Here is a 24,467-nt window from a genome sequence, read left to right as displayed (position 1 = left end):
TAAAATGAAAACATTAAATATTATTATTATTAAATATTAAAATGGAAATAGGTGCTAACATTTTGTGTTTGTCATTGGGAACACTCAGTCGTTCCCCAAAACCATTTAGTATGCAATCAAAATCCCCACTTTAAAACACTTAAGTATATTAATCTCTGCATAAAGAAACAGTTTTTTGCTTTTCTTATTATGCTCTTAGTAATCCTGGATAGGACACAGGAATAAGAAGATGCCCTCAAATCAAATAAGAATTCAAAAACATCTGTCAAAGCTGTAGATTTACACTAGATAAATATGTATTTTTTGAAAGGTAAGAAACAAGAAAGAAAAGAGAATTTTTCTTGCCAGGAATGTTGGTAGAACATTCCTTTACTTAAAAAATACAAATTTTCCAATAAAAATCAACTTAATATCAGGTATTAAATTCTGACATGTCTTTAAAAAAAGAAAACCAACTTACAGATAACTATTAAGGAGATTAAAATAAATTAGAAACTTACGGAGAAATTTGTCAAATACCGATTATGCAGATTTTTATTCACTATATTAGAAAATAAAAGGACAGACTATTAAAAGATAATAAATTTCACTGAAAATGTTCTTAAAAGGAAATACAAACAAATGTAGTTGCTATGTCCTTGTCACACTAAAGCAGCACAATAATATTGGTGTTTAATATATATTTTACTACGCCAATATTTACGTGCTGCTAGAGTGGAACAAGTATGTCAGTCCATGCAAATATAAACTAAACATGTGACGATGAAAATATAGTTTTGAATGAATTTCCTTAAATTTCTAGAGCAGCAAATAATGATTCGCATCTTGACTGTAGTGTGTAAACCATGATGTGCTGCTACAGTACTTTAAGGCCTCAAATACACAGGATTTATCCTATAATAGAACTCCCCCAGCTTTACTAGAAAACAAACACTGTTAAGTCTTTAATAAATTTACCTGTAAGATTAAAAACCTATTATGGTCCAAGTCAATTCCATGGCTTCGAAGAAGGTTTCCAACATCTTTAAATGTTTTTTTCTTCCCACTTATGTGGTAGACAGAAGTATTATCTCTGTAGGCCGTTCTGGATACATAGAAGTTACTGTTAGGAATGACTTCATAATCATCCCCTTCCTGTTTTGAGGAAAAACAAAACAAGACAACAGCTATTAGTATTAAGTCACAGGTCAGCTTCAAATTTCCTTTCATACTAAAATTAATTCTATGAATTACTTGCACACAAACTAGCAATAGTTCTCAAAAATAACTTCACTTGGGAGAGAATAGAGACTTTTCTAAGTTGATTCCTCTCTCAAAGATTCTAAAAAACCCAAAATCAAATCAGGCAAAAAAAACACAAAAAACCTCCAGCTCAAAAACAAGTGAAAAAACATATTTGGAAAGAGTGGCGCCCAACCATATTCAAACCAAATCATGCTATTGACTGACTGTGATTCTAGTCCATTTTTTTTTTTTAAAACAAACAACAACAAAAAGCTATAAGAAATAATTCAAGGAAAAAGACAGGTAGTAACAGGATGATACTTTATTGGGGGTGGATTAAAGAACCTGACATTAATTGAAAGTAAAAAGAACTGTAAAAAATTTACAATTAAATCTCCCGGATTTAAAAAAATTTAAGTTTCAATTCTCCTTTAGTATTAAAACTCATTTATTCTTAAAAGTTGTCATATTGAAGCTATGATTTTTCAACTTTAGGTGAATCAAATGTAATAAGCAATGAATAAAATATGATGGGCAATCTACTTTTTAATTAAAATTGTACAATAAACTGTATTAAGAAGCAAAATTAAAATACATGCTTGTTTGTAATTAAATCACTTTATATTAAAAAACAAAAACAAAAACCAACAACAGCTAAGTCAGCTTCGTGTTTCATTATGTAATTAGAATCCTTTATTTTTAGGTTCCATTTAGTAATTTTTGAACCATGAATTTCCTGAAGTTAATCATTAAATTGATGAGAGGGGGAAAAAACCCCACAATACCAAAACAACTATGTGAATAACCTAAATAGACACTTTACCTATGATCATCTGTATTTCTAAAAAGCAAACATGTTAGCTTGACCTTCTTCAATTTCAAAAGGACTTAATCACTGTAGTTCAAATTGAAAAAAAGTTCTCTTAGGACCACAAATTTAATGTGCACTGAAATAATGGAGATAGGATCAATCAACTGTTATTTTCAAGTGTAGATAATTTATTTTAAAGCAATAAAATACAACTTTAAAAAACAGAAAATTTGTAATAACAATGCCTATTTCGAACCCAGGATCCTAAAACTGCTCAATGTTTTATTCCAAAAAGGTAAAGATTATGATGAGCTATTCATAATTCATTTCTGTGGCTAAAAATTCTAGTTTATATTTAATGACAGCACCACTTTCCAAAAAGAAAAAATGGTTATGCAGAAAATGACATCAATCTCTACGCTTTAATTACATAAACATTTTTTAAAAAGCTGATTTAAGCCAACAATGTAGAGTCAATAAGTCCTTTGTTTTCCTTGCTTGTACTTAAAATAGAAAAAAAAAAACCCTTACCTTATCAATTATCTTCTGAAAATGAACTTCTACAGTACAACTCTGAATATCCTTGTGTTCATCAGAATTATGTATTAGTACCGACAGTTTTTTAGACCTTATTTTTTGTGCTCGATAGCCAAACACAAAAAGCATAGAATCAATAACATTGGATTTGCCACTGCCATTCGGCCCAATAATACAGGAAAAACGCTGCATTAAAAACAAACAAAAAACCAGGTTTTTTTTTCAAAGTTTAAAAGATCACACCAGTACTACTGATTAAATTTAAACTGCCTGCTTTTTAAATCCACACTAAAAACTACAAGGACTTTTCTTTATTAGAAGATATACAACTCGAGTTCTCTATCATAAGCTTCAACATCTTAAATAAAAATGTTATAATTCTATTTCACTTTTCACAAAACTCATTCTAATAAAAGGAAAATACTTCTTTAAAAAACATGGATTTCCTTTGAGGAGATCTTTATAGTAAAGAGGTACAAAAGATAATACAGAAAAGCTAATTTCATTTGTTAAAATCAAAGGAAACAACACACCGTGTATGAGAGAGAGAATAGTTAGAAAACTGAAACATCCTATATTCCTTTACAATAGTTACTTGAAGTGGGCAAATACCTTATGGAAAGGTCCCAGAATTTTTTCCCCAGCATAAGACTTGAAGTTCTGGTTTACAATATGAGTTATCATAAGCCTAGGAGCTCCAGCTTCATTGGTCATTGCTGGAGGTGGGGGTGGAGGAATACTGTTCAAAATCTCTTCCAAACTTCTGTTATCAAGTTCCTCACCTGGAGTCTCTGAGTCAATCAAAGGCAAGAAAGGAGGAAAAAACGCCTACGTTAATACTATTAGTTCGGAGGACTACTGCCGGCTAATATTTAAAATCCTTTAGCTTGGTTTAATTAAAAAACAACAAACTCTTGGAAGAAATGCCACCAGTCCTAAAATTCTATAGAACTACAGTATACTTCTTAGAAGTCAAAACACATCATAAAACAAATCTGGGAAAACCACAAAAACTGACTCCCGGTTTCTCTGAACAGAAGCTGAAACTCTAAGGCTCTAGACTTAACTCCCCGTTTCTTTGAACACCTGAAAAACTCACTAGCTTCGGAGCCAGTGTCAAATGGGTTTCATAAATCACCCAAATACCGGACTCAAAAAGTTACAATAGGTTCAAAAAAGTCATCATCTTCCCTTTAAAGACAATCTAAGACCACGGAGGTGAGGTTAGGGTCATGCAACTTTTAATCATGTTCAGCCTGGGGGAAAAAAAAATAAACCTTACTAACTCTTGGCTGACCATGCCGATTTCAGCGGAAATATAAATTCCAAAATGCCACAAAGAGAAATTCACAACTGAATCTGTTTGCTTACCCCCACCCCCTCCAGCACCGTTATGCGGAAATTGCACGGGAGCCCTGAATCGCGGAAAGGCTTTCTAGAGCTACTCTAAGGGAGTGAACGGGTCTTCAGACCTCAACCCCAGCCTTTTGCCCGTGTGCCACAACCACAATTCGGGTTGGGCAATGACATGCTCTGGCGCCCAGGGGCGCGCTCCTACCGAGTCGCGGCGGGTCACTAGCTCACCTGCGGGTTCAGCTTGGTTCTCGGTCCGGCCGGTCGGAGGCTCAGGTTCCGCGTCGCTGCCGGTGCCGTCCGGGGACGAAGGCGGCCCTTCCTCTTTACCGCGGGCGGTGGAAGGCTGGTTGCCTTTACGGGGCATGATCGCTGGGGTCGGGGAAGAGCCGGAGCAAGTCAGCTCTCAAAACCCATCCCGATTACTACCCACCCCACCCGTTTCCGAGAGAGTCGCACTTTAAAATCCGGCTCAGAGGCGACGAATCCTCAAGAAGAGGGCGACAAGAAAGCCCCGAATGCCAAGAAGGCATGTAGGTGGGAAACCCTAGACGTGCCTGGAAATCAACGATCTAGCAAACTGCTAAGGTTCTTTTTATTTTTTAAGGCCTTCCACCCGTCCACTCCCAATGTAAGAATATACTCAAGCCTATTTCTAAACGAAGCGTCTCCCGCAGCGGACGTTTGTTGACATTCCCACGCTATTCGGACTAGGGATGCAAGCGCACCGACTTTTTAGAGGAGTTCCTGTGAGCTTCAGGTTTGAATGGCCATCAACCCTTTCCAGAGTAAAAACCCCGCCCGCTTTCCTCTCCCCGCCATTGAGCTCTTGGCGTCTAGAGCGCCCGGGTGATTCTAGGTCTCTTCCCCAGTACCACCGGGAAGTATGGCCGAAGCTGGCAACGACGAACAGCCACTTCCAAATTGGACGTCGGCAGGGCTTGGTCGGGGACAATAATTTTGCGGTAACTGGGGTTTGTCTCTCTGGGGTCCGGGGTGGAGTCCCGTTAGGCTGTAGTAAGTCCAGTAACCAGTAAAGGGTCAGACCCGGTGACTAGTCCTTTGGGAGACGCGAGGTGGGGGTCAGAGGAGACGCCGGTCTGTGAGACCAGGATTTCTGAGAAGAGATTCGAGAGACTTGGAGCCACCCTAAAAGACGCTGTACGCAGCTCAGAGAAGTGGCGCCAGGGAGAAGCGCGCGAGAGCCCCAGCCACAGGGAGCGGCCGGTGGGGGGGGAGGGGTGACAGTGAGAGAATCTCCCAGTAGCAGCCTCCTCACCCCGTACTTCGCTGCTCTAGTTCAAGGCCTCTAACTTCCAGGCGCTGGTTGGACAGGGCAGAAAGTAGGAGTGTGACAACCGTATCAGGAAAAGAAGTACGTTACCTGCGGGACAGTCCACTCAACCAGGGCTGGAAACGGCTATAAAGGCCCACTCCCCCCTGCTCCTACCGGTGCTTCGGCTCCAGGTCCTTCACTCGAAAATGGCGCCTAAAATACAAACTCGAACGGAAATTCGTTACAAATGCGCGCAATGATTTCTGGGATCCACTAATTTAAAAAAAAAGTGCGGCGATTATCACCGCCATCTTTTGCCCCTTCACGCGCATGCGCGAATTCGTGAAGCGACCCAACTCCCGGGAAAGGTTTTTCGGCGGAAAGGAAAAATGAGGAAATGTGTTCCCTGTGGTTTATACCAGGAACACTGTTATTGAAACTATAGCATTTGAAAACACAGCCTGGCGAATTTTAAAGAAGAGAAAAAAATATAGAGAAGGCCCCTCCCGCAGTTAGAGGCCACACTCGGTAGTCCAATAAGGCCCCTTAACGAGAGGGCGGGCTCACTTAGGGGTGGGGTCTCGGACCCGCTCGGATGACGCGCCTCTGGGAAGTATCGCGTGAAGAGGGAGAAAACCTAGAGCTTAGAAGTCGCTATGGTGACGGAAAGGTTGGGAATCTTCTCTATTACTGACCCCACAGCTGTAGGAGCAGTAACCGCTGCTTTCTTGGATTTTGAGGTAAATGTCCTCACCTTCTGACGTTTTTAAGAAAGGGTTTGGAAGTCGTAGCCGTCCCAGGAACCTGCCTTCCCTCGCCTTGAGGGTGTGTGGTTCGTTGTGCATCTGTTATTTTGTCTCCCGGGGGGCAGGGGCTGTGGGGCTCTCGGCTGGGCTTTTTTGGATATCAAAAAGGAATCCTTGAGTTTGAAGAGAGTAGAGGGAAGGCAACTATAAGAGATGACCTGGACTAGTGAATGAATGGTCGTGTAGTCCACATGTGAATAGCAAAATAATGGTTTTCGAGTTATTTAGTAAAGGTGAGTTTCGGACTTTTAAAAATCATTTGTTTGAAGAGCTCATAATGGAAGAAACGGTTTGCGGTGGTCATCTTCATCGTATCTTGATGAGGGAATTACCAATCATCAGATATTTCTTAAGTAACTTTTGTATACATTGTATTGTGCAAGGCATAATCAGGATCATTAAACAAGTATGACAATTCCGAGGACTTGGTTTTGTTGGTGGCTTCCCCGCGACCCGCATCCCCGGCGCGGCCCCCCCCCCCCCCCAAAGCTACTAGGGATGGAGCCTAGGGACGCTTAACTACTGAGCTACAATCCCAGCCCCATGATTTTTTTTTTTTTTTTTTTTTTTTTTTTTTTGAGATAGTTCTCATCAAGTTGCTTAGGTCCCCTTTAAGTTGAGAAGGCTGGTCTTCAACTTGCGATCCTTCTGCCTCACTCAGCCTCCCGAGTTGCTGGAATTAACAGGCCTGTGGCACTGCAGTCTGGCTGTTAGTGGCTCTTTAACTCTGTGGATGTGCTAGTGATCGGTTTTTAGAGTTCATAATTTCCCCTCAAATTGTGTACAAAACTCTCTGTACGCATTTTTCTGGAGAGTTAGTTTTTCCTACAATTTTCATCAGATTCTTAAACTTGATCCTAAATCTCCTGCAGTGTTAAAGAACCACTAGTTGATTTGATTCCCGTCAGTAAGCTTTTTATTCAACAACTCTTAGGTTGAGTTGCTAGCATCCTTAAACAAAACAAAACAAAACAAAACTGTTGCATACTTAGAACCTAGCATGTTAAAGCAGCAAAAATCTTTATGAATGAATTTACTTTGTTGATCTTAATATATTATGGTTCTTGCACTGAGAAGCATAAAGTTAGATTCAGTTAATTATCGGAAAAGAGCGGAGAGGAAGGACACTACCCCCAAGTGTAAGAATTTTAGTGGGTTTGGGAGACTGGGGTCTCTGAATAAACATTGACAGTAATTATTATTATTATTATTATTGACAGTCATAATAATAATAATTATTATTATTACTATTACTATTACTACTACTACTACTACTACTAGGGATTGAAATTAGGGGCACTAGACCACTGAGCCATATCCCTAGCCCTATTTTGTATTTATTTAGAGAAAGAATCTCACTGAATTGCTTAGCGCTTTGCTTTTGCTGAGATTGGCTTTGTACTGGAAATCCTCCTGCCTCAGCCTCCTGAGCCACTGGGATTATAGGCATGCACCATGGTGCCCAGTATTGACTCAGTACTATATCTTTAAGTGCGCATTTTTGTTATCATTATAATAATAAATATTTTGTCTACCTTCTAAAAAGGTTGCAGAGATTGTGAAATTAGATTTATGAGTAAATGTTTAAATAGATTGTAACTAAGTATTTCAATAGATTAGATACTAATAAATCAAAATATGAATTTATGTATATAGTATATAAATAGAGAATACTGTTCCAAATTAATAAGTTGGATAGAGACAGTGAAGATAGAAATGTATGTTCCTCTTGATAATATAAGCCCTTTGGCCTGGGGGTGTAGCTTGGTAGAGTGCTTGCCTAGCAAGCTTGAGGCTCTCTGGGTCCAATCCCCAGTTTAAAAGAAAAAGCCTCCTAGTATGTTAATCTTACTGAAACTCTCATCTAATTTATCACAAAAAGCCCCAATTGAAGCAAAATTTAAAAATCCTGGGAGCTAGGAAGTAGAATAGTTTTTTTTTTTTTTTTCTGGAAATAGTGTTAAAAATTTTTTTTTTTTTGTTATTTTTGGAAATAGCAGTTTGAAGGATGGGTTTTTGTTTTGTATTGAACCCAGAGGTGTTTTCGCACTGAGCTGCATCCCCAGCCTTTTATTTTTTATCTTGAGTCAGAGTCTCACTGGGCCTCCCTAAATTGCTGAGGCTCACTTGGAATTTGGGATCCTCCTGCCTCAGCCTCCTAAGCTGCTGGTATTACAGGCCTGTCAGGGCAAAGGATGGGTATGTTTTTATTTCCAGAGGGTAGAATTTGGAATTACAGAAAGATATGTTCAGTTGGCAGCAGCAATAGAAAATATATCTCAGGAGGGCTGGGGTTGTGCCTCAGTGGTAGAGTACTTGCCTAGGACAGGTGTGGCCTGGGGTTCTATCCTCAGCACCACATAAAAACAAATAATCAACAACAAATAAAGTTTAAATTCTTAAAAAAAAAAGAAAAGAAAAGAAAATACACCTCAGGAGAGAAAATGGGGTAGTGTTTTAAGAATAATTGGAATACTAAGAATAAGTCACATTTTCAAGGTTATAAGTAGAAAGAGGCTAGCAAGGATGTTGAGGAAGTATCTATTTTTAGAATATGTGAAGAAGAAATGTTGGGTAATGTCTAAGATAGGACCCTCCCTAGATTATAATTGACAAAAAACCGAATCCAAATTGTTTTGAGAAAAAAAAAATTGTCTCCCATAATTAGAAAGTTAGGTGATAACCTTAGCAGTTGCTAGATGTACCTTAGTGGTAGAGTGCTTGATTGTTCTAGACTCAATCTCTAGGATGAGGGGGAAAAAAGTAACGTGACTGTAAGTAAGTATCAGATTCAGGGTTCAAACAAAACACCATATATATATATATATATATATATATATTTTTTTTTTTTTTTTACTTGCTTTACTTGCCATTTTCAGTTTCCACATGCTGCCTTTGGTACCTCCATGATCTCCCCTTGCTGTGGTAAGATATCTACAGTAGTAACTCCAGCCTCAAATTCTCTAAAATGAAAGGGGGTGGGGCTAAAGTAAAATGTAAACAGGACTTCTCTTCCCATCATTTATTTGAATAAAAGTCTTGGGCTAATTGTTGGATAATCTCTGTTGCAGAAGGAATGGAATGCTCTAATTGGCTTAACTCTTGGCCTCATGCTAGCATGACTCAAAGGGTATAGAATGAGGAAGTGCTGGGCGAATCCCAGTGGCTCAGGAGGCTGAGGCAGGAGGACCCCGAGTTCCAAGCAAGTCTCAGCAATGGCGAGGCACTACCCAACTCAGTGAGACTCTGTCTCTAAATAAAATATAAAAATAGAGCTGGGGATGTGGCTCAGTGGTTGGGTGCCCCTGAGTTCAATGCCCCGTTTAAAAAAATAATAATAGTAATGAGGAAGTGGTTGTTCCATAAATAAATTATTATTTTTTAATTGAAAATAGCAAATACATGCTGGGTAACAAAAATATTTTTGCAAATACATAATAATTAGTAACCACTTATTATGTGTCAGGCACTCTACTAGATAGTTTGCATACTTTGTCTCTTTTTAACCATCATAACTACTTGTAGGTATTAGACTCATTTTACATAAGGAAGAAAAGAAAATGTAGTATCTAGAAGATAAGTTAAGTGAGAGTTACAAATAGAATGGTGATCTTATGGAAAAAAGTGGGGTTGGGGTTGTGGCTCAATGGTAGAGTGCTTGCCTGGCAGGTGTGAGGCACTGGTTTGAGCTCAGCACCACATGAAAATAAATAAAACAAGTTATTGTGTCTATCTACAACTAAAAATATTTTTTTAAAGTTTATTATTAGTTTTTTTTGAATGCAGAAACGCATAAAACACAATTGGGTTATAGTCTTACCACTCACATAAACCTATATGAATATATAAATGGATAGGTAAATAAAATACTATGAACATGGTTAAAAACTTCAAACACATGGAAACATAAAAGAGTATTAAAAAGCTTCCCTTCTTGGGAATAGGTGGATAGCTAAAGCTTCCCATCTCATTCCAGTGTTCTACCACAAAAGTCTGCTTTTTTTTCTTTTTTTAAAATAGGGTCTTGCTAAGGTGTTCAGGATGTCGTCAGTCTCTGGAGTACCTGAAATTACAGAATGCCCCACAGTGCCCAGTTTAGGTGTCCATTATTAAGTGTCTTACATATCTTTCCAGAACAGTGTTTTAGTATTCAACAGCTTAAGTATTTATCACTTCTTATTTACAAAAAAGGGATTGAAATAATGTTGTATACCTTGCTTTTGTCATTTAACATAGACATCTTTCTATATCAACAAATATAACTGATTTAAAAAAAATTTTTTTTTGTAGTTGTAAATGGACAGGATGCCTTTATTTGTTTATCTTTATGTGGTGCTTAGAATTGAACTCAGTGTCTCACACATGCTAGGCAAGTGCTCTGCCACTGAGCTACAGCCCCAACCCTATAACTCATTTAAAAAAAAAGTGTTATTAGTTATTGATGGACCTTTATTTATTTATTTGTTATTATATGTGGTGCTGAGAATCAAACCCAGTGCCTCATGCGTGCTAGGCAAGCGCTCTTCCATTGATCCACAACCCCAGCCCCCTATAACTCATTTTTAAGATAATTGTGTTGCTTTCTAGTATATTAATTCAATTTGATTATTTTATGCTAATTGTTTTAAAAGACAATTAAAAGTGACAACATGTTTTTATTTTGTGAATCACATGTTTTATTTGTTAGAATTTATTAGTTATCTACAAAAGAATTCTAAAAATAACATTGTAGAATTAATCATAGCTAGAATTGCAAGGAAGCTTATATACTACAACTTACACATACACTTTAGCAAATGTATACAGGAATTGGGGTGGGGTAAAGGTTGGAAGTGTTTACTAGTTGAATTAGTCTGCTATTCATAAGCCTTTTTTCTTTGATTGTAAGGTCTCTGAGCATGTGCCTAGCTGTAGGGAGTCTTCCCCCCTCTCTCTGCCATATAAGAGATCTTAGTCTGCAAGGGGTTCAATAATGAGACCAATCTGAGTAAAAAAAAAAAAATCTGCCTTTCTCATTTTTCTCTTGGAGAAGAGACACAACAGCCTGTCCAGAGCTATTAAGTTAGGGAACCTTTGATAAAAACTGCACTTTTTAAGCCAGCTATCTCTAATAATATCAGTACTCTAGGGTTAGCTAATAGGCAAAAAACCCAATTAGAATTTGCTATAAATATGTTTATAATCAAGCTCTTGCATTTCTTATCTGTCCTTCACATTTGTGTTGAGGTTTTTCAGCCATTTCTTATCTCTAGGTACATTCTTGTTGACAAGTCATGCCTTCCCTGTTTCCTGCCTAAAAACTTTTCTCATTAATGCTTTTATCTCTTAGTTTTATTTTTTAGATTGAATTCTTTTCTTCTTTAACACCATCTTAATCATTTAAAATTGTGTAGTTCATTGGTATTAAGTACTTTATTTTGCTACCATCACCTTCATCCTGCAGAACTGATGAAACTCTACCCCTTAAACAGTAACTCCCCATTGCCCCCACTCTACTGGCAGTGATATCATTCTACTTTCTATTTTTATGAATTTGACTACTCTAGGTATTTCATACATGAAGTGGAACCATATTAGTATTTGTCCTTTTGGCTTATTTCAATTCACATAATGCTTTGGCCTAATTCTTAACATTAATTCTTAATTCTATTTTATTGGTTCTAACTCTCTTCTACATTAAATACACATATATCCACGTAGGTATACAATCTATGATGAACATTTAAATTTTTAGTTTTTGATAGTACAGGCTGCATATCCCTTATCCAAAATGCTTGGGACCAAAAGTACTCAAGATTTTGGATTTTTTTTCACAATTTGGAGTATGTGTATACACATAATGAGTTATTTTGTATGCAGGACTCAAGTCTAAGCATAAAATTAATTAGTTTCAGCACCCTATACACATAGCCTAAAGATAATTTTAGACAATACTTTTAGTTGCATCTGCATTCTGTGACTCATCACATAAATTTTTTACTTTGGTGTTATGTTGATGCTCAAAAAAATTTGGATTTTGGAGCATTTGGGATATGAGATTTTCAGATTAGGGATGCTTAATTTGTACTATTCAGAATTTTGTAATGAATAAATTTGTGTATATTCTGGGTGTTCATTTATATGTATATGGTAAATTCCTATGGCAAAGTGTTATTTACAGAGTAGATTTCTCCTTCAAGTCTTTATTTTCTAATTCAACATATATAGCATAGTTATACTGAAGAGCCCAAGTTATCTTCCTTTGTCCTAACTGTAAGTAAGAAAGGGTAAAGAGGAAATGGCTTTTTTTTTTTTTCCAGTCCCAGGGATTAAACCCAGGGGCGTTTAAGCTCTGAGCCATATCCCCAGCCCTTTTTATTTTTTATTTTGAGATGTGTCTTGCTAAGTTGCTGAGGTTGGTCTTGAACTTGCAATCATCCTACGTCAGCCTCTGGAGTCACTGGAATTACAGGCATGCACCACTGTGCACAGCAGGAAATTTCTTTTTATAATGGGAAAAAGGACTCACAAGATAGGGAATTCCCCAAGTATACAAAAGGCAGCAGCTCAATTGGTAGAGTGCTTGCTTTGCATGCACAAGGCCCTGGGTTCAATCCCTAGCACCACACACACACACACACACACACACAAAAGGCAGCACTGATTTACCTGTTCTTTAATAATATATAAAAAATATTTGTTTCTCTGTATGCTAGTTTTGGGTTCTGGGTATTTTTCATGCTGTTTTAATTTTCATTAATTATAATTGAGGCTGGGCATTGTTTCATGTTTTTTATTGCCCCTTACCATCTGTATTTATGTTTCTGTGAACTGTCACCTTGTAAGTTTTTAAAAATAGAAGTACCCCATTATCAGTGCCCTGATCAAATTACTTTGAAGGAGACCATGCTTTCTAGTTATTCTGTATTTCTATAGTATTGCCAATCTATACCCGTCTACTAGTTCTTTGTCCTTTGCCTCTAAACATACTGAGGTCTAACCTAATTTAAAAGTCTTTCATAGCTGCTATTCTGTTTCTTTAACTTCTAAACTTATCTACCCTTATAAACACATAAACATATATGTATAAAATGTGTATATGCTCACATACATATTCTGTCTACCTGCCTATCCTCCATTTGCCCTAAACTTGTATCTCTTTACCATCTAAATCCTTTTGGAACTCAGAGAATATCATTAGCCAAATCAGTGTCTTTAGTGTTTACTCTGAACAATTACTTTAGCTTCATGGTTGCTTTCTAGTGTGTTTGTCAGCTTTCCATGAAGGTGACAAAATACTTGAGAGAATTAACTTTTGGAGGTAAAGTTTGTTTTGGCTTATGGTTTTAGTTTGTTGCTTTTAAGCCTAGTTCAAGGTAGAACATTATGGAGGGGAGTACATGGTGTAGCAGGTTTGCTCACCTCTTGGCAGCCAGGAGGCAAGGAGAAAGAGGAAAGGGTAGAGTCTCAAGGTCATGCTACTAAAGACTTAACCTCATTCCATAGAGCCCACCTCCTAAATATTCCACGAAAACCCAATAGTGCCACATGTTGGAAACTAAGCTTTCAACACGTGGGCCTTTGGGGGACACTCAGGATCCAAACTGTAACACCTAAGGAAACTGTTTTTTGTGAAGTCATCTCAAGTAGAGGTGTTTTGCCTCATAGACTCCCATGTATCAGAAGATCTTTTTCTCATTATTATATCTAGTCAGTTGATTTTCTTCCTCTTTTCTAAGATTTGATGGTTCCTTTGAAACAAGTCCTACAAGATTGAAACATTTATCTTGCTTTTTTTTCAGTCATCTGCAAAATCTTTGCTATTTCTACTCCTTCAGTGAATATTTTAGCACCCAAGTAGCTGTCTTTACCTTCACCATTATTCTTATTACGTTCAATGCCTTAAATATCCACAAATCAACCCAACCTGTTCCTGCCTTTAGTAATAATCTACCTTGTCATTACCAATGTCTGTACTCTCTTCAAAATCTATTTTAAGCATCTTATTATCTGAATCTCTCTACTTTTTTTTTGAAACAGGGTCTCTGTTGCACAGGTTGGTTTCAAACTGCTGTGCTGAAGTGATTGTACTGCCTCAGCCTCCTGAGTAGCTGGAACTACAGGTCACGCTATCATGCTTGGCTTTTCCACTTGTCTTTTTATTATTTATTTATTCTTTTAGTTTGTTGCTTTATGTATACACTTCCTCTAGAATCTCAATCCTGACTGACAGTTCTTCACATTTTTAGTAGGATTTCCATGCTATTGACTCTATCACCCTTTTATATTTTTCTGGAAGTTTCATCTTATCCCATGGCTTTTGATGTGATCTTTGTGCTTAGAATCCTCAAACTGATAACTAATTTGCTATTTCCAACTCCAACCTTTCTCTTGATTCTAGACTTGTATATCCATTTTCTCTTTGACTTCTCCATTGGGATACCTAAAAGTAGAATGAACTTAACATATCCAAAACAAAATTTTAAAATCACCATTCCCAACCTGTTTCTATTATCTTTTTCAAGTAAATAGCAACTCCATTTACCTGTTAAAATGTTAGAGTCATTTTTTACTACTTTTTCCCTTTAACCTAATTTATCAGCAGATCCTGTGGAATTTTGCTTTAAAATATATTCAGAATAGGACCGCTTCATTTTACTTGTAATACTGCTTTCCTTGTCCTGGTCCAAGCCACTTTCAGCTTTCTTCTGGATTATTGAAATCCAGTTATTCTCCCTCCTTACAGTCCTTTTTATCTTCTCTTCTGATAGTCTATTTTTTGCTTACTATTCTGGCTTTTGTTTTTTTTTTTGTGTACTAGGGATTGAGCCCAGGGGCCATCTATTACTGAGCTACATTTCCAGCCCCCCTCCCCTTTTTTTAAATTTTGAGAAAGAATCTCACCAAGTTGCCCAGATTGGCCTCAAATTTGCAATCCTCTTTTTTTAGCCTCTGAAATAGTGGGTTTTACAGCATGCAACACTGTGCCTGACTTGTGTTATTCTGTAATGACCTTTATATAATCACATAACTCCTTTGTTCATAACCCCTCTACTGGATTCTTAAATTCATTCAGAAGGAAAACTGAAGATTTTATTGTGACCTTCCAAGACCCTATATGATCTGTGTCCCTGTTTCCTTCTTAATTTCCTGCTAGTATCTTTATTTACTGTGTTTTAGCCATTCTGGCCTTTGTGTTCTGAGTTAGCCTTAATAGCATTGCTGGGGTGTTTTTAGAAGAATTTGAAGTGGTTAAATGTAGGAGCAGAAAGATCACTTCTGGGCCTAATGCAGTAATTAAGACAGGGAAAGATTGTGGCTTTGAACTATAGTTGAGGTGCTGAGAAGATTTGGAGTGTATTTTGGTGGTTGGATGGACTATCAGATTTTGGTAGGCATATTTTTCATGTCAAGCCTCATAAATGTTGACCTACATGGGGCTGAAGACAACTTTTAAATGATTTTTAGTATCAAAGGCCTAGTTGCTGTTCCTGATGTAAAGTTATAAAGTTATACATGCCTTGGAATTTTTCTATTATCTGCCCCACCCCACCACTCCAGTACTATTTCTTATTTAGACCCTAGGTGACCAATATCTTTGGGCAGATAGAAATACCTCAATACAGCATTTAGGCTGTTCCTTGAATTGGCTGTGCTATACTATTACTTTTTCCTTATTCTTCTATTCAATCCAGTATCAAAACGCACATGTTATTCACACAAATGATCTGAGCTAAATGGAATGTATGGGGAAGATATTTCTAAACAAGAGAGAATCTTCCCAGTCTTAGGAAGTAACCTTCCTTTTTCTCTAATTCCTTGGAACCATGTTTCTGAATGGTTGGTTAGTCCTTTCTTATAAAGACCATACTGCCTTTACTGTGTAAAAGGTATTATGATTTCTTCTGGAGAGAAATTATGACAGAATCAGAAGTTTGAGGTTTCCTGATGTAAAATCATCATGCCTTTGTCAAATCTTCTGATAGTAACATTATATTCATGTTTTACATATCTTTCCTTGTCTAACATTTTATTATTTCCAGAAGCAACATTTTTTTCCTCTATTTTTTAAAAAAATTTTGTAATCTGAATAAATTTGAATTATTATGAAGAAGCAGGTCTGTAGAAAATATTATCATTCTTTGGAGCTCTGATGGAAGTGGAAAAGGAATTTTGAGGAAGGTGGATACCTCCTAAGGACCAAAAAATGAATCTGGGAAGTATGCCTGGTATTGATTATATTCTAGCTTTAGTTGTGCCACCATACTTTCATACTTTTGAAGTTCAAGAAAATCATCCAGAGAAAATTGTGAGAGAGAGAAGTGAAAAAGAGTGCTTTGGCATACAGCTGTATTTACACCTTGCTGATATAAAAAAGCCTTCCTGGATTAAGGAGAATGAGAAATTATCTAAAGGAGGCCTATGGAATTCAATATTATTTATAGTAAGCACCTTCTTTGATGGAGTTATCAGTTAATTTTGAAATTGTTAAGGAGATTTTTTTTTCTTCCTTTTAATTGAGCTTTAATTTGATTTTTTTGTTTTTTCTATTTAGGTTGTGATGTTACTAAGAAAGAATTCTGCAAATGTAAATTGTGCTCAGATAATTTAGCATTTTTTTTTCACTTATGATCTTTTGATGATAATGGTTATTTGGGGAGTGTTAATTTTCTTTTTTCCAAGTTTTCCTTTGGCAATTAAGTTATGATTTTTTTACACAACTTTCTTTCTTTCTTTTTCTTTTTCTTTTCTTTTTTTTTAAATAGGATCTCTCTATGTTGCCCAGTCTAGCCTCAAACTCCTGGGCTGAAGAGATAATCCTGTGTCAGCCTCCTAAGTAGCTGGGACTATAGGTGTGTTCCATCACACTCAGTTCATATAACTTTTTTTTTTTTTTTTTCTTTTTTGGTGGTGGCACTGGGCATTGATCCAGGGCACTCTACCACTGAGTTACTCTTTAGCCCTTTTTATTTTTTGAGATGCGGTTTTGCTAAGTTCCCCAGGCTGGCCTCAATCTTGTGATCCTCTTGCTTCAGTTTCCCAAGCCTCTGGGAATACAGGTGTGCACCACTGCATCCAGCCTTACATAGCTTTTACAAGCAATTTATTACCTCTTTCTTAAGCAATTCACTTGTTTTTCCACATTGCCACTATGGTAGCTGTAACTCTTGGGCAGTGTATCTTCTCAGAACAGATTGAGCTTCAGATTAAGGCACTAGGTTGATAACGTTGTATTATTTCCATGTGTAGGATTAAGGCCCTTAAAAATGTAGGTTAGCCTTCCATCAGACCTTAAAAATTTAATTCATATTCATTAGAGGGATCAAATGATTGATAAGTTCCCAGTTTGAAGAATCTTTTGATTTGGCCTCAGGACAGCCTTTGGAATTTCTTTACCCAACAGATTTATTTAGTGGTATTCTGGATTAGCAGATGTCTCTCTGGCAAGTTACAGAGAACCCTGTGGTTCAGCCCTAGGGTTTATATCATCTCATGGCAGGATTGTCATACCCACTGGTTTTCTTCCTCGTTATCCATGTATTTGATGCCAGAAGAATTATAGGTACTGTGATGCTCCTTGGGATTCAAAGATAGTTGGTTTTTGTTGTTGTTGTTTTTGTGCACATAGGTTTGTTTTTAATGCTGACATTTTTTTTCTCCTTTTATTTTTACAGTGAATACAGTCCAAGTGATATTTTAAAAATTTGCTGGAACTGGAAACATGAGACTGAAGATATCTCTTTTAAAAGAACCAAAGCATATCCTTTTAATACTTATAAACTTTATTATAATCATCTTATAGAATTATTAGGTTTTCTTCTATTTTGCATTTAGGTAGGGAATGGACTTATTTTTTATTCCTTTAATGCTAGTTTAGGTAAATTGCTTTCAAAATATTTGAGATTATATATTATGAGTACTTCTCCAAAGCAAACTATTTGCTCTAAATCTTACTTTCAAATTCTTATTGACATTTTTCTTACTCAAGTATTGTACTGGCGTACTTGAAAAGTAGTTTTTGTTTACTCTAGTAGGTTATTAAAGAGAAGCTTTTTAAAAATTTTTAATTTCTTTTGGTACTGGGGATTCAACTCAGGGGCATTTAACCACTGAGCCACCTCCCCAGCCCATTTGATTTTTTTTTTGAGACAGGGTCTCTATAAGTTGCTTAGGGCCTTGTTGAGTTGCTGAGGCTGGCCTTGAACTTGTGATCTTCCTGCCTCAGCTGCCTGAGTTGCATGCCTTACAAATGTGATGTGTACTACCATGCCCAGTGAATCATTTTTTTAAACCAAATAATTTCTAATGTGTTCATTGGATTTTGCTCAGTTTCTTTGCATTCTTGATAAAGTAGAGGACAAGCTGGAGAAATCTGAGCATTGAGACCTTAATTATTTCAAAAGGAAAGGTGGCAATTATTAATATTTTCTCAAATGAATGACCTTGTATTTTGTCAGCAAGTCCCCAGTTCAAATGTAAAGAAGAAATAACATTGGATATAAATGACAAACTAAAATATACTCTTTTCTAGGTGCACATTTCTACTAGGGTAAGCAGCTTGTCTTGAAGGAGGATGTGAGAGCAACTTTAGCATCTCAACATATGTAGAAATCTTATAATAATCAGAGACTGAAAAAATGGATTAAATAATTTTAGGGGGTCCCTTCAATCCAGGGATCTGGGAGTCTGAGGCAGGAAGATTGCAAGTTTGAGGCTAACCTCAGCAACTTAGCAAGACCCTCCATGTCAAATAAAAAATAAAAAGGGCTGGGAATGTACCTCAGTTTTAAAGTGCACCTGAGTTGAATCCCCAGTACCAAAAAATAAAAATTAAAAAAAAGAATTTTAGGAGTAATATCTATTCATCTTGTAAATATAGTAAATTGCATTTGAATTAGTTCTTGTCAAATGGAATGTAGCTCAATGGTAGAGCGCTTGCCTACCATGCATGAGGCTCTAAATTTGATCCCTAACAGTGCAAAAAGAAAAAATATTTTCGTATTGTCAATTAAAAATAAATAACTAAAATGAAAATTTAAAAAAAATGTTTGGGATAGTTTTAGTTTTTGTTGTTAAGCTATGGGCTTTTCCCTAGGTGAATTGTTATACTGTGTGATTTAAGGGAATATTTTACTTATGTTTTAGTCTTATTTTAGTACTTGATTTTTTTGTTTTACTTAACCAAAGTAATATGTACTTTCAAATAATTGGTACACATATGGCTATTCATATATGTCTACACATGTATATGTATAGAGTATATGCACACTTTACACGTATATAGTAGTTTCCTTTCTTCCTATCTAGTCCTAAACAATTTAGTGTAGATCATTTCCTACCTTTTAATCTATTAAATTTCTTTTGTATATCTTTTGGCCTTGTTTGAAGAATTATTTTGTAATACAAGTTATAAATGTTCATGTAGTCAAATCAGTTTATCCTCTCTTTGGCATCTGGCAGTCTTCCTTCTTTTCATTCCTAAGACTATTTTGATAAGATTTTAAATTTCCTTAACATGGAAGAATATCAAAGTCATAAAATAAAAAAAGGCCGAGTGTGGTGGCACATGCCTATAATCCCTAGTGGCTGGGGAGGCTGAGGCAGTAGGATCACAAGTTCAAAGCCAGCCTCAGCAACTTAGCAAGTTCCTGTCTCAGAATAAAAAATAAAAACGGCTGGGATATAGTTCAGTGGCTAAGTACCCCTGAGTTCAGTCCCTGGTACCAAAACCAAACAAAAACCAAAATATGTAGAAGCTTGAAAACTTTAACCATTTTATATTTTACTTCCTTCTCATAATCTGCATCTGTGAATTATTAAGACTTTAAGATTTGTGTGCTTCTGTGTGTTTTATGCCTCCTTAATATGATATCACATCAAGAATTAGTAAGTTGTGTGGGCTGGACTACTGCTGAAGAATTATATTCATGTAGTGATGATCACCAGATAGTGAAATGGAACTTGTTAACCAGTGAAACAAATCAAATTGTAAAGCTTCCTGATGATATTTACCCTATAGATCTTCACTGGTTTCCAAAAAGTTTAGGCATAAAGAAACAGACACAAGCAGAAAGCTTTGTTCTCACAAGTTCTGATGGTAAGTTTTAAATAAGTATTTTGTGTCTTGTATTATATATGTTTTCAATTGTTTTACATAACTGGCATTTGTGAATCTGCATGCCTTCTTCACACATTTATTTTCTGTATAGTCATTTGGTTTGGGTCAAAGAATTATTATTATGGAAGACAGTGAATTAAAGTGCCATATATTGGATTGAATATGGGCCCTTGGCTTTATTTTCACTGTGCTCTGATGAGCTGAATTTAGCTGTTTTCATAATTTTGGTTTGTAATTTCTTCATATTTAAATTAATAACATAACCACACCGAAAAAGATATGGATGTACATACTCAGTTTATTAAATCTATACTTTAATTTCTAGCATGTTCATTTCCATTTGCAGAGTTGGATATTTATTTAACTTGACTATAGTTTTATTATTAGTGAATAGAAAGCATGACTTTTCTGCTTTTATTATTTTATTATTACTTTTTAATTTAGTTTTTTTTTTTTTTTTTTCAGAAATGCTTGAACTATTTTTGTATTACATTTACCTACTAAGTCAGTTAGCGGGTACTCCAACAGAACTTATCTGACTAACATGCATAAATGGAGTTTTCTGGTTTACCTAAATCTAGGGGTAGATATTCAAGCATAGCTGTAGCAGACTTCTGTTCTTACCATCTCTTGCATCGTTTCTACTCATGTGGTGAGCAGCCTAAGGTTCATCATCCTGGAAAATAAATGTCTGTAGAAAGAGTGCTTCTTCCATAATACCTTTTGTAGGCAAGTTTTTGAGAGGGTCCTACGTGAGCTTGGTTCATGTGAATCACTTTAATCAAGGGAATAGGACACTAATTGAGAATGTCAAGCCTCAAGCAACTACATGGAAAAGAAAAGAGAAGGAAAGGAGAGGAGGGAAAGGGAAGGAATCTTATGGCTAACACTAGTGTCAGGTTGCACTTCATTAGCAGAAAGTCTTTTCTGTTTTAAACTTTTTTTGGAAACTTGATTAAATGAGATACATATGTGAAAGCACTTGGTAACCACAGCTAGAAAGGGAAGTGATGTTATGGCTAACACTAGTGTCAGATTGCATTTCATTAGCAGAAAGTCTTTTCTTTTTTAAATTTATTTTTCTGAAACTTGATTAAATGAGATGCATATGTGAAACCACTTGGTAACCACAGCTAGAATTTAATTTTGCCTCAGATGGATGATAAAGTGAAAGGTTCACTTAAAACAAAATTTTCTATTTTGATATTATTTTGCATTTACAGAAAAGTTGTGAAAATTATACAAATATTTTCTGCATATTCTTTAATACAAATTCACTAGTTTATCATTTTGTCCCATATTCTTTACTTTTGTCTCTTTCTTCTTTCTGTACACATGTGTACTGCACACATTTTTTTTCTCTGAAAGATTTGAGAGTAATTTGCAGACCTGCCTTGTTAGCCATAATATATTAATGCATTTCCTAAGAATGAAGATTTTCTATTATGTCACTGTAATACATTGATCAAAATCAGGAAATTTAACATTGATGCAATACCATTATCGCATCTATAGTTTATATTCAAATTTTAATGTTTGTCCTGACAATACCTTTTGTAGAATTTTGTTTTTTCTATTACAGGATAGCACACTGCTTTTGTTATGTCTCTTTAGGTTCTTTTACTCTGGAATAACTTCTCAGTCTTTCTTGTGTGATCTTGATAATTTTGAAAAATACAAACCTATTATTTTATAGAATGTTCTTCAACTTGTGTTTATTTGATGCTTTCGTATGATTAGATTCAATTCAATTTCCACATTTTTATCAGAAATACTCAGGGTAACAGATTAGGAGATTCATGATGTTGGTTTGACCTATTATTAATGATGTTAGCTTTACTTGGTAGGTTGTGTTTACTAAGTTAATCTAAAGTTACTATTTTTCCCATCTAATAAATAATTTGTGAAAGAATATTTTGAGACTTTAAAGTGTTCTCCTTCCTTAGATTTCCTCCTACTCTTTTAGCATCTGTTGATGTTTCTTGGCTAAATCATTTATTAATAAGGTGGTTGCCAAATGGTGGTTTTTCTGTCTTCATAATTTCTTCCATATTGAATAGTTGATAATTTATAATTTATTCCAAGGAAGAGGTTTCATCCCATGCCCATTTATTTGTTTTTGTTTTTTTTTTTATATCAGATTAGGCTTTTAAAGATTCTTATTTTATTTCATGAATATTTTGTTACTATCATTTTATTTATTTTTTAGGTGGACACAATACCTTTATTTTATAAACTTAAATTTTTTTTTTAGTTGTAGGTGAACACAATGCCTTTATTTTATTTTATTTTTTAAATTTTTATGTGGTGCCAGGGATCGAACCCAGTGCCACACGCATGCTAGGCAAGCACTCTACCACTGAGCCACAACCCTGGCCCCTTTTATTTTTATGTGGTGCTGAGGATCGAACCCAGTGCCTCACAAGCGCTCTACCACTGAGCCCTAGCCCCAGCCCCCTATTACTATCATTTTAAATATTGATGTTAAAATTGTACCAGATTTAGCCACTGGGAGCCCCATCAATGTCCTCATTATTTGAAAATTTCCTTGCTGTCAAAAACTGTTGTAGGCTTACCTAGTCCTCTCCTGGTTCTAGCCCCCAAATCAGCCATTTTCCAAGGAGACCTGTTCTGTTTTTGGTAGTTAAGGATATTTAAAAGCCAGGATATCAGTGCTGTGTTCATTCCAGTGGGGTGTGTTTGCTTCAAGGCCCTTTCAGTGGTCAGAGCTAAGAAATAGGAGTTCATATGTATATTTAAAAATACATAGCTATAATATGAATTGTAATGCAATCTGCTGTCATATGTAACAAATTAGAATAAAAAAAAGAATGCTAAAAAATTCATAGCTATAGCTATTTAGGTCTTTCTTTTTATGTTATCTAAACCATGAGTTGATGATGATGTCATCAGTTCTTTTTTTTTTTTTTCTTAAAGAGAGAGAGAGAGAGAATTTTAATATTTATTTTTTAGTTTTCGGCGGACACAACATCCTTGTTTTTTTGTATGTGGTGCTGGGGATCGAACCCGGGCGGCACGCATGCCAGGCGAGCGCGCTACCGCTTGAGCCACATCCCAGCCCTGATGTCATCAGTTCTAATTAAATACCACAGTTTTAATTTTAGTCTTTTTTCTATATTTGAGAACAGTGAAGAAATCTGGTTCCATTATTATCAGTATCTTTATACATTTCTTAGTTCTATAATACACATTAGTTACAAAATTGATAACACATACTACTGCAAAAATTAAGGTTCAGTATCTGTTTACTAGTGTTTTTATCTTTGTTTTTGATTGAGGATATAGAGTCAAAGTTCTGTGTTCTGGAGTTACTTGCCTTGTCCTCCTGCTTAAGTGTGTAATGTTATTCATTTGAAATACAGTTATATTTATTTTTGTTTTCCACTTAAGAGCTCCTCCTCCCCATCCTTATTGATTTGAGTATTTTTTTATATATGTAAATAATTATGAAGCAAACTCAAAACTATTTTATATAAAGAATAGTCAGAATAACTTTAACCCACACAATTCCATACACCTTGTTTCTATTTATTCACCCACGTAATCAATCTCTTTGGTTCTGGTTTGTCCTTTTTGTATTTCTTTTGGCAAAAATAGATGTATATGTTCTCATATCAACTTTTTAAAATACATTATCATATATTTTCTTTACATTTTTCTCTTTAAACTCAGTAGTATATGAGGCTTAACTTTTATCTGGTGAATTTGGACAGTAAAAATAGTCTTGATAATTTCTGTTGTCTGTTTTCCTGAAGTATTCATCTTACTTAATCACTATAAATTAATAATTCCTTAGATATCTACTTCCCATTGGATTTTTTTTGATTGTGGGAAAAAGTCTAATGTAAAAAAATATAATTTAAAAGATAAATTTATAACAATAGTAAAGAAAAATATGTTATGACTCTGAGAAGTCATAGTATTTATTTTTATTTTTAGGTTTCCTATATAAAGTAAGAAAGTATACCATAACTAGTTGTAGAGAGAAGAGAGAACCAAAGTAGGGTATTTTCTTCCCAGAATAGCTGGGATCTTTTGAAAAAAGATGATGGATCAAAGAAAAGTGGAAGAATAAGATAGAAAACAGCATCCAAAAAAAAGGGGAAGTGCTCAGGGAGGAAGGTAAATGCACTGAGAGGTGATGAAGGGGTTTCCTGCCAAATAAACATATGAGGTCATTTTATTTATCAATGTTATGTTCATTTTTAACCCAGGACTTTATTAATACATTGTGGTAAAAAACATAAACATGAAATCTACAGTACAGTATTATTGATTATAAACCCATGGTTGTACTCCCAGCTCTGAAACTTGTTCATCTTATGTGATGTTAACCCCAAT

General features: G+C 35.7%; 2 protein-coding genes across 6 annotated transcripts in view; one reads left to right on the top strand and one right to left on the bottom strand.

The window, feature by feature from the left end:
* Positions 1-5,708, bottom strand: part of Smc4 (structural maintenance of chromosomes 4) — a 33,512-nt gene extending 27,804 nt beyond the window's left edge. Inside the window, exons 1-5 of the mRNA XM_046440472.2 lie at positions 5,310-5,708; positions 4,157-4,297; positions 3,185-3,363; positions 2,567-2,758; positions 958-1,134 (exon numbers count right to left, since the gene is read on the bottom strand). Of these exons, the coding sequence (XP_046296428.1) occupies positions 958-1,134; positions 2,567-2,758; positions 3,185-3,363; positions 4,157-4,292 (684 nt within the window). The 5' untranslated portion in view covers positions 4,293-4,297; positions 5,310-5,708. The remainder of the gene's footprint in view (positions 1-957; positions 1,135-2,566; positions 2,759-3,184; positions 3,364-4,156; positions 4,298-5,309) is intronic.
* The window catches only part of Ift80 (intraflagellar transport 80), a 140,902-nt gene continuing 121,291 nt past the window's right edge, over positions 4,857-24,467 (top strand). For 2 of the 5 annotated variants that reach the window (XM_058578330.1, XM_058578327.1), the window contains exons 1-3: positions 5,789-5,941; positions 17,662-17,747; positions 19,865-20,084. In XM_058578330.1, coding sequence (XP_058434313.1) covers positions 17,709-17,747; positions 19,865-20,084 — 259 coding nt within the window. In that variant the 5' untranslated portion in view covers positions 5,789-5,941; positions 17,662-17,708. Of the gene's footprint in view, positions 4,891-5,788; positions 5,942-8,886; positions 8,933-17,661; positions 17,748-19,864; positions 20,085-24,467 lie in introns of those variants that run through there. The other 3 variants (XM_058578328.1, XM_058578329.1, XM_058578331.1) reach the window with 3 other exon arrangements.

This window comes from Marmota monax, unplaced genomic scaffold (assembly GCF_021218885.2).
Source record: "Marmota monax isolate L192 unplaced genomic scaffold, Marmota_monax_Labrador192_F-V1.1 WCK01_AAM20220418_F8-fsc00256, whole genome shotgun sequence".
Lineage (NCBI taxonomy): Eukaryota > Metazoa > Chordata > Mammalia > Rodentia > Sciuridae > Marmota > Marmota monax.
The sequence above is the reverse complement of the archived record's forward strand: the minus strand, read 5'-3'. Positions and strand labels throughout refer to the sequence as shown.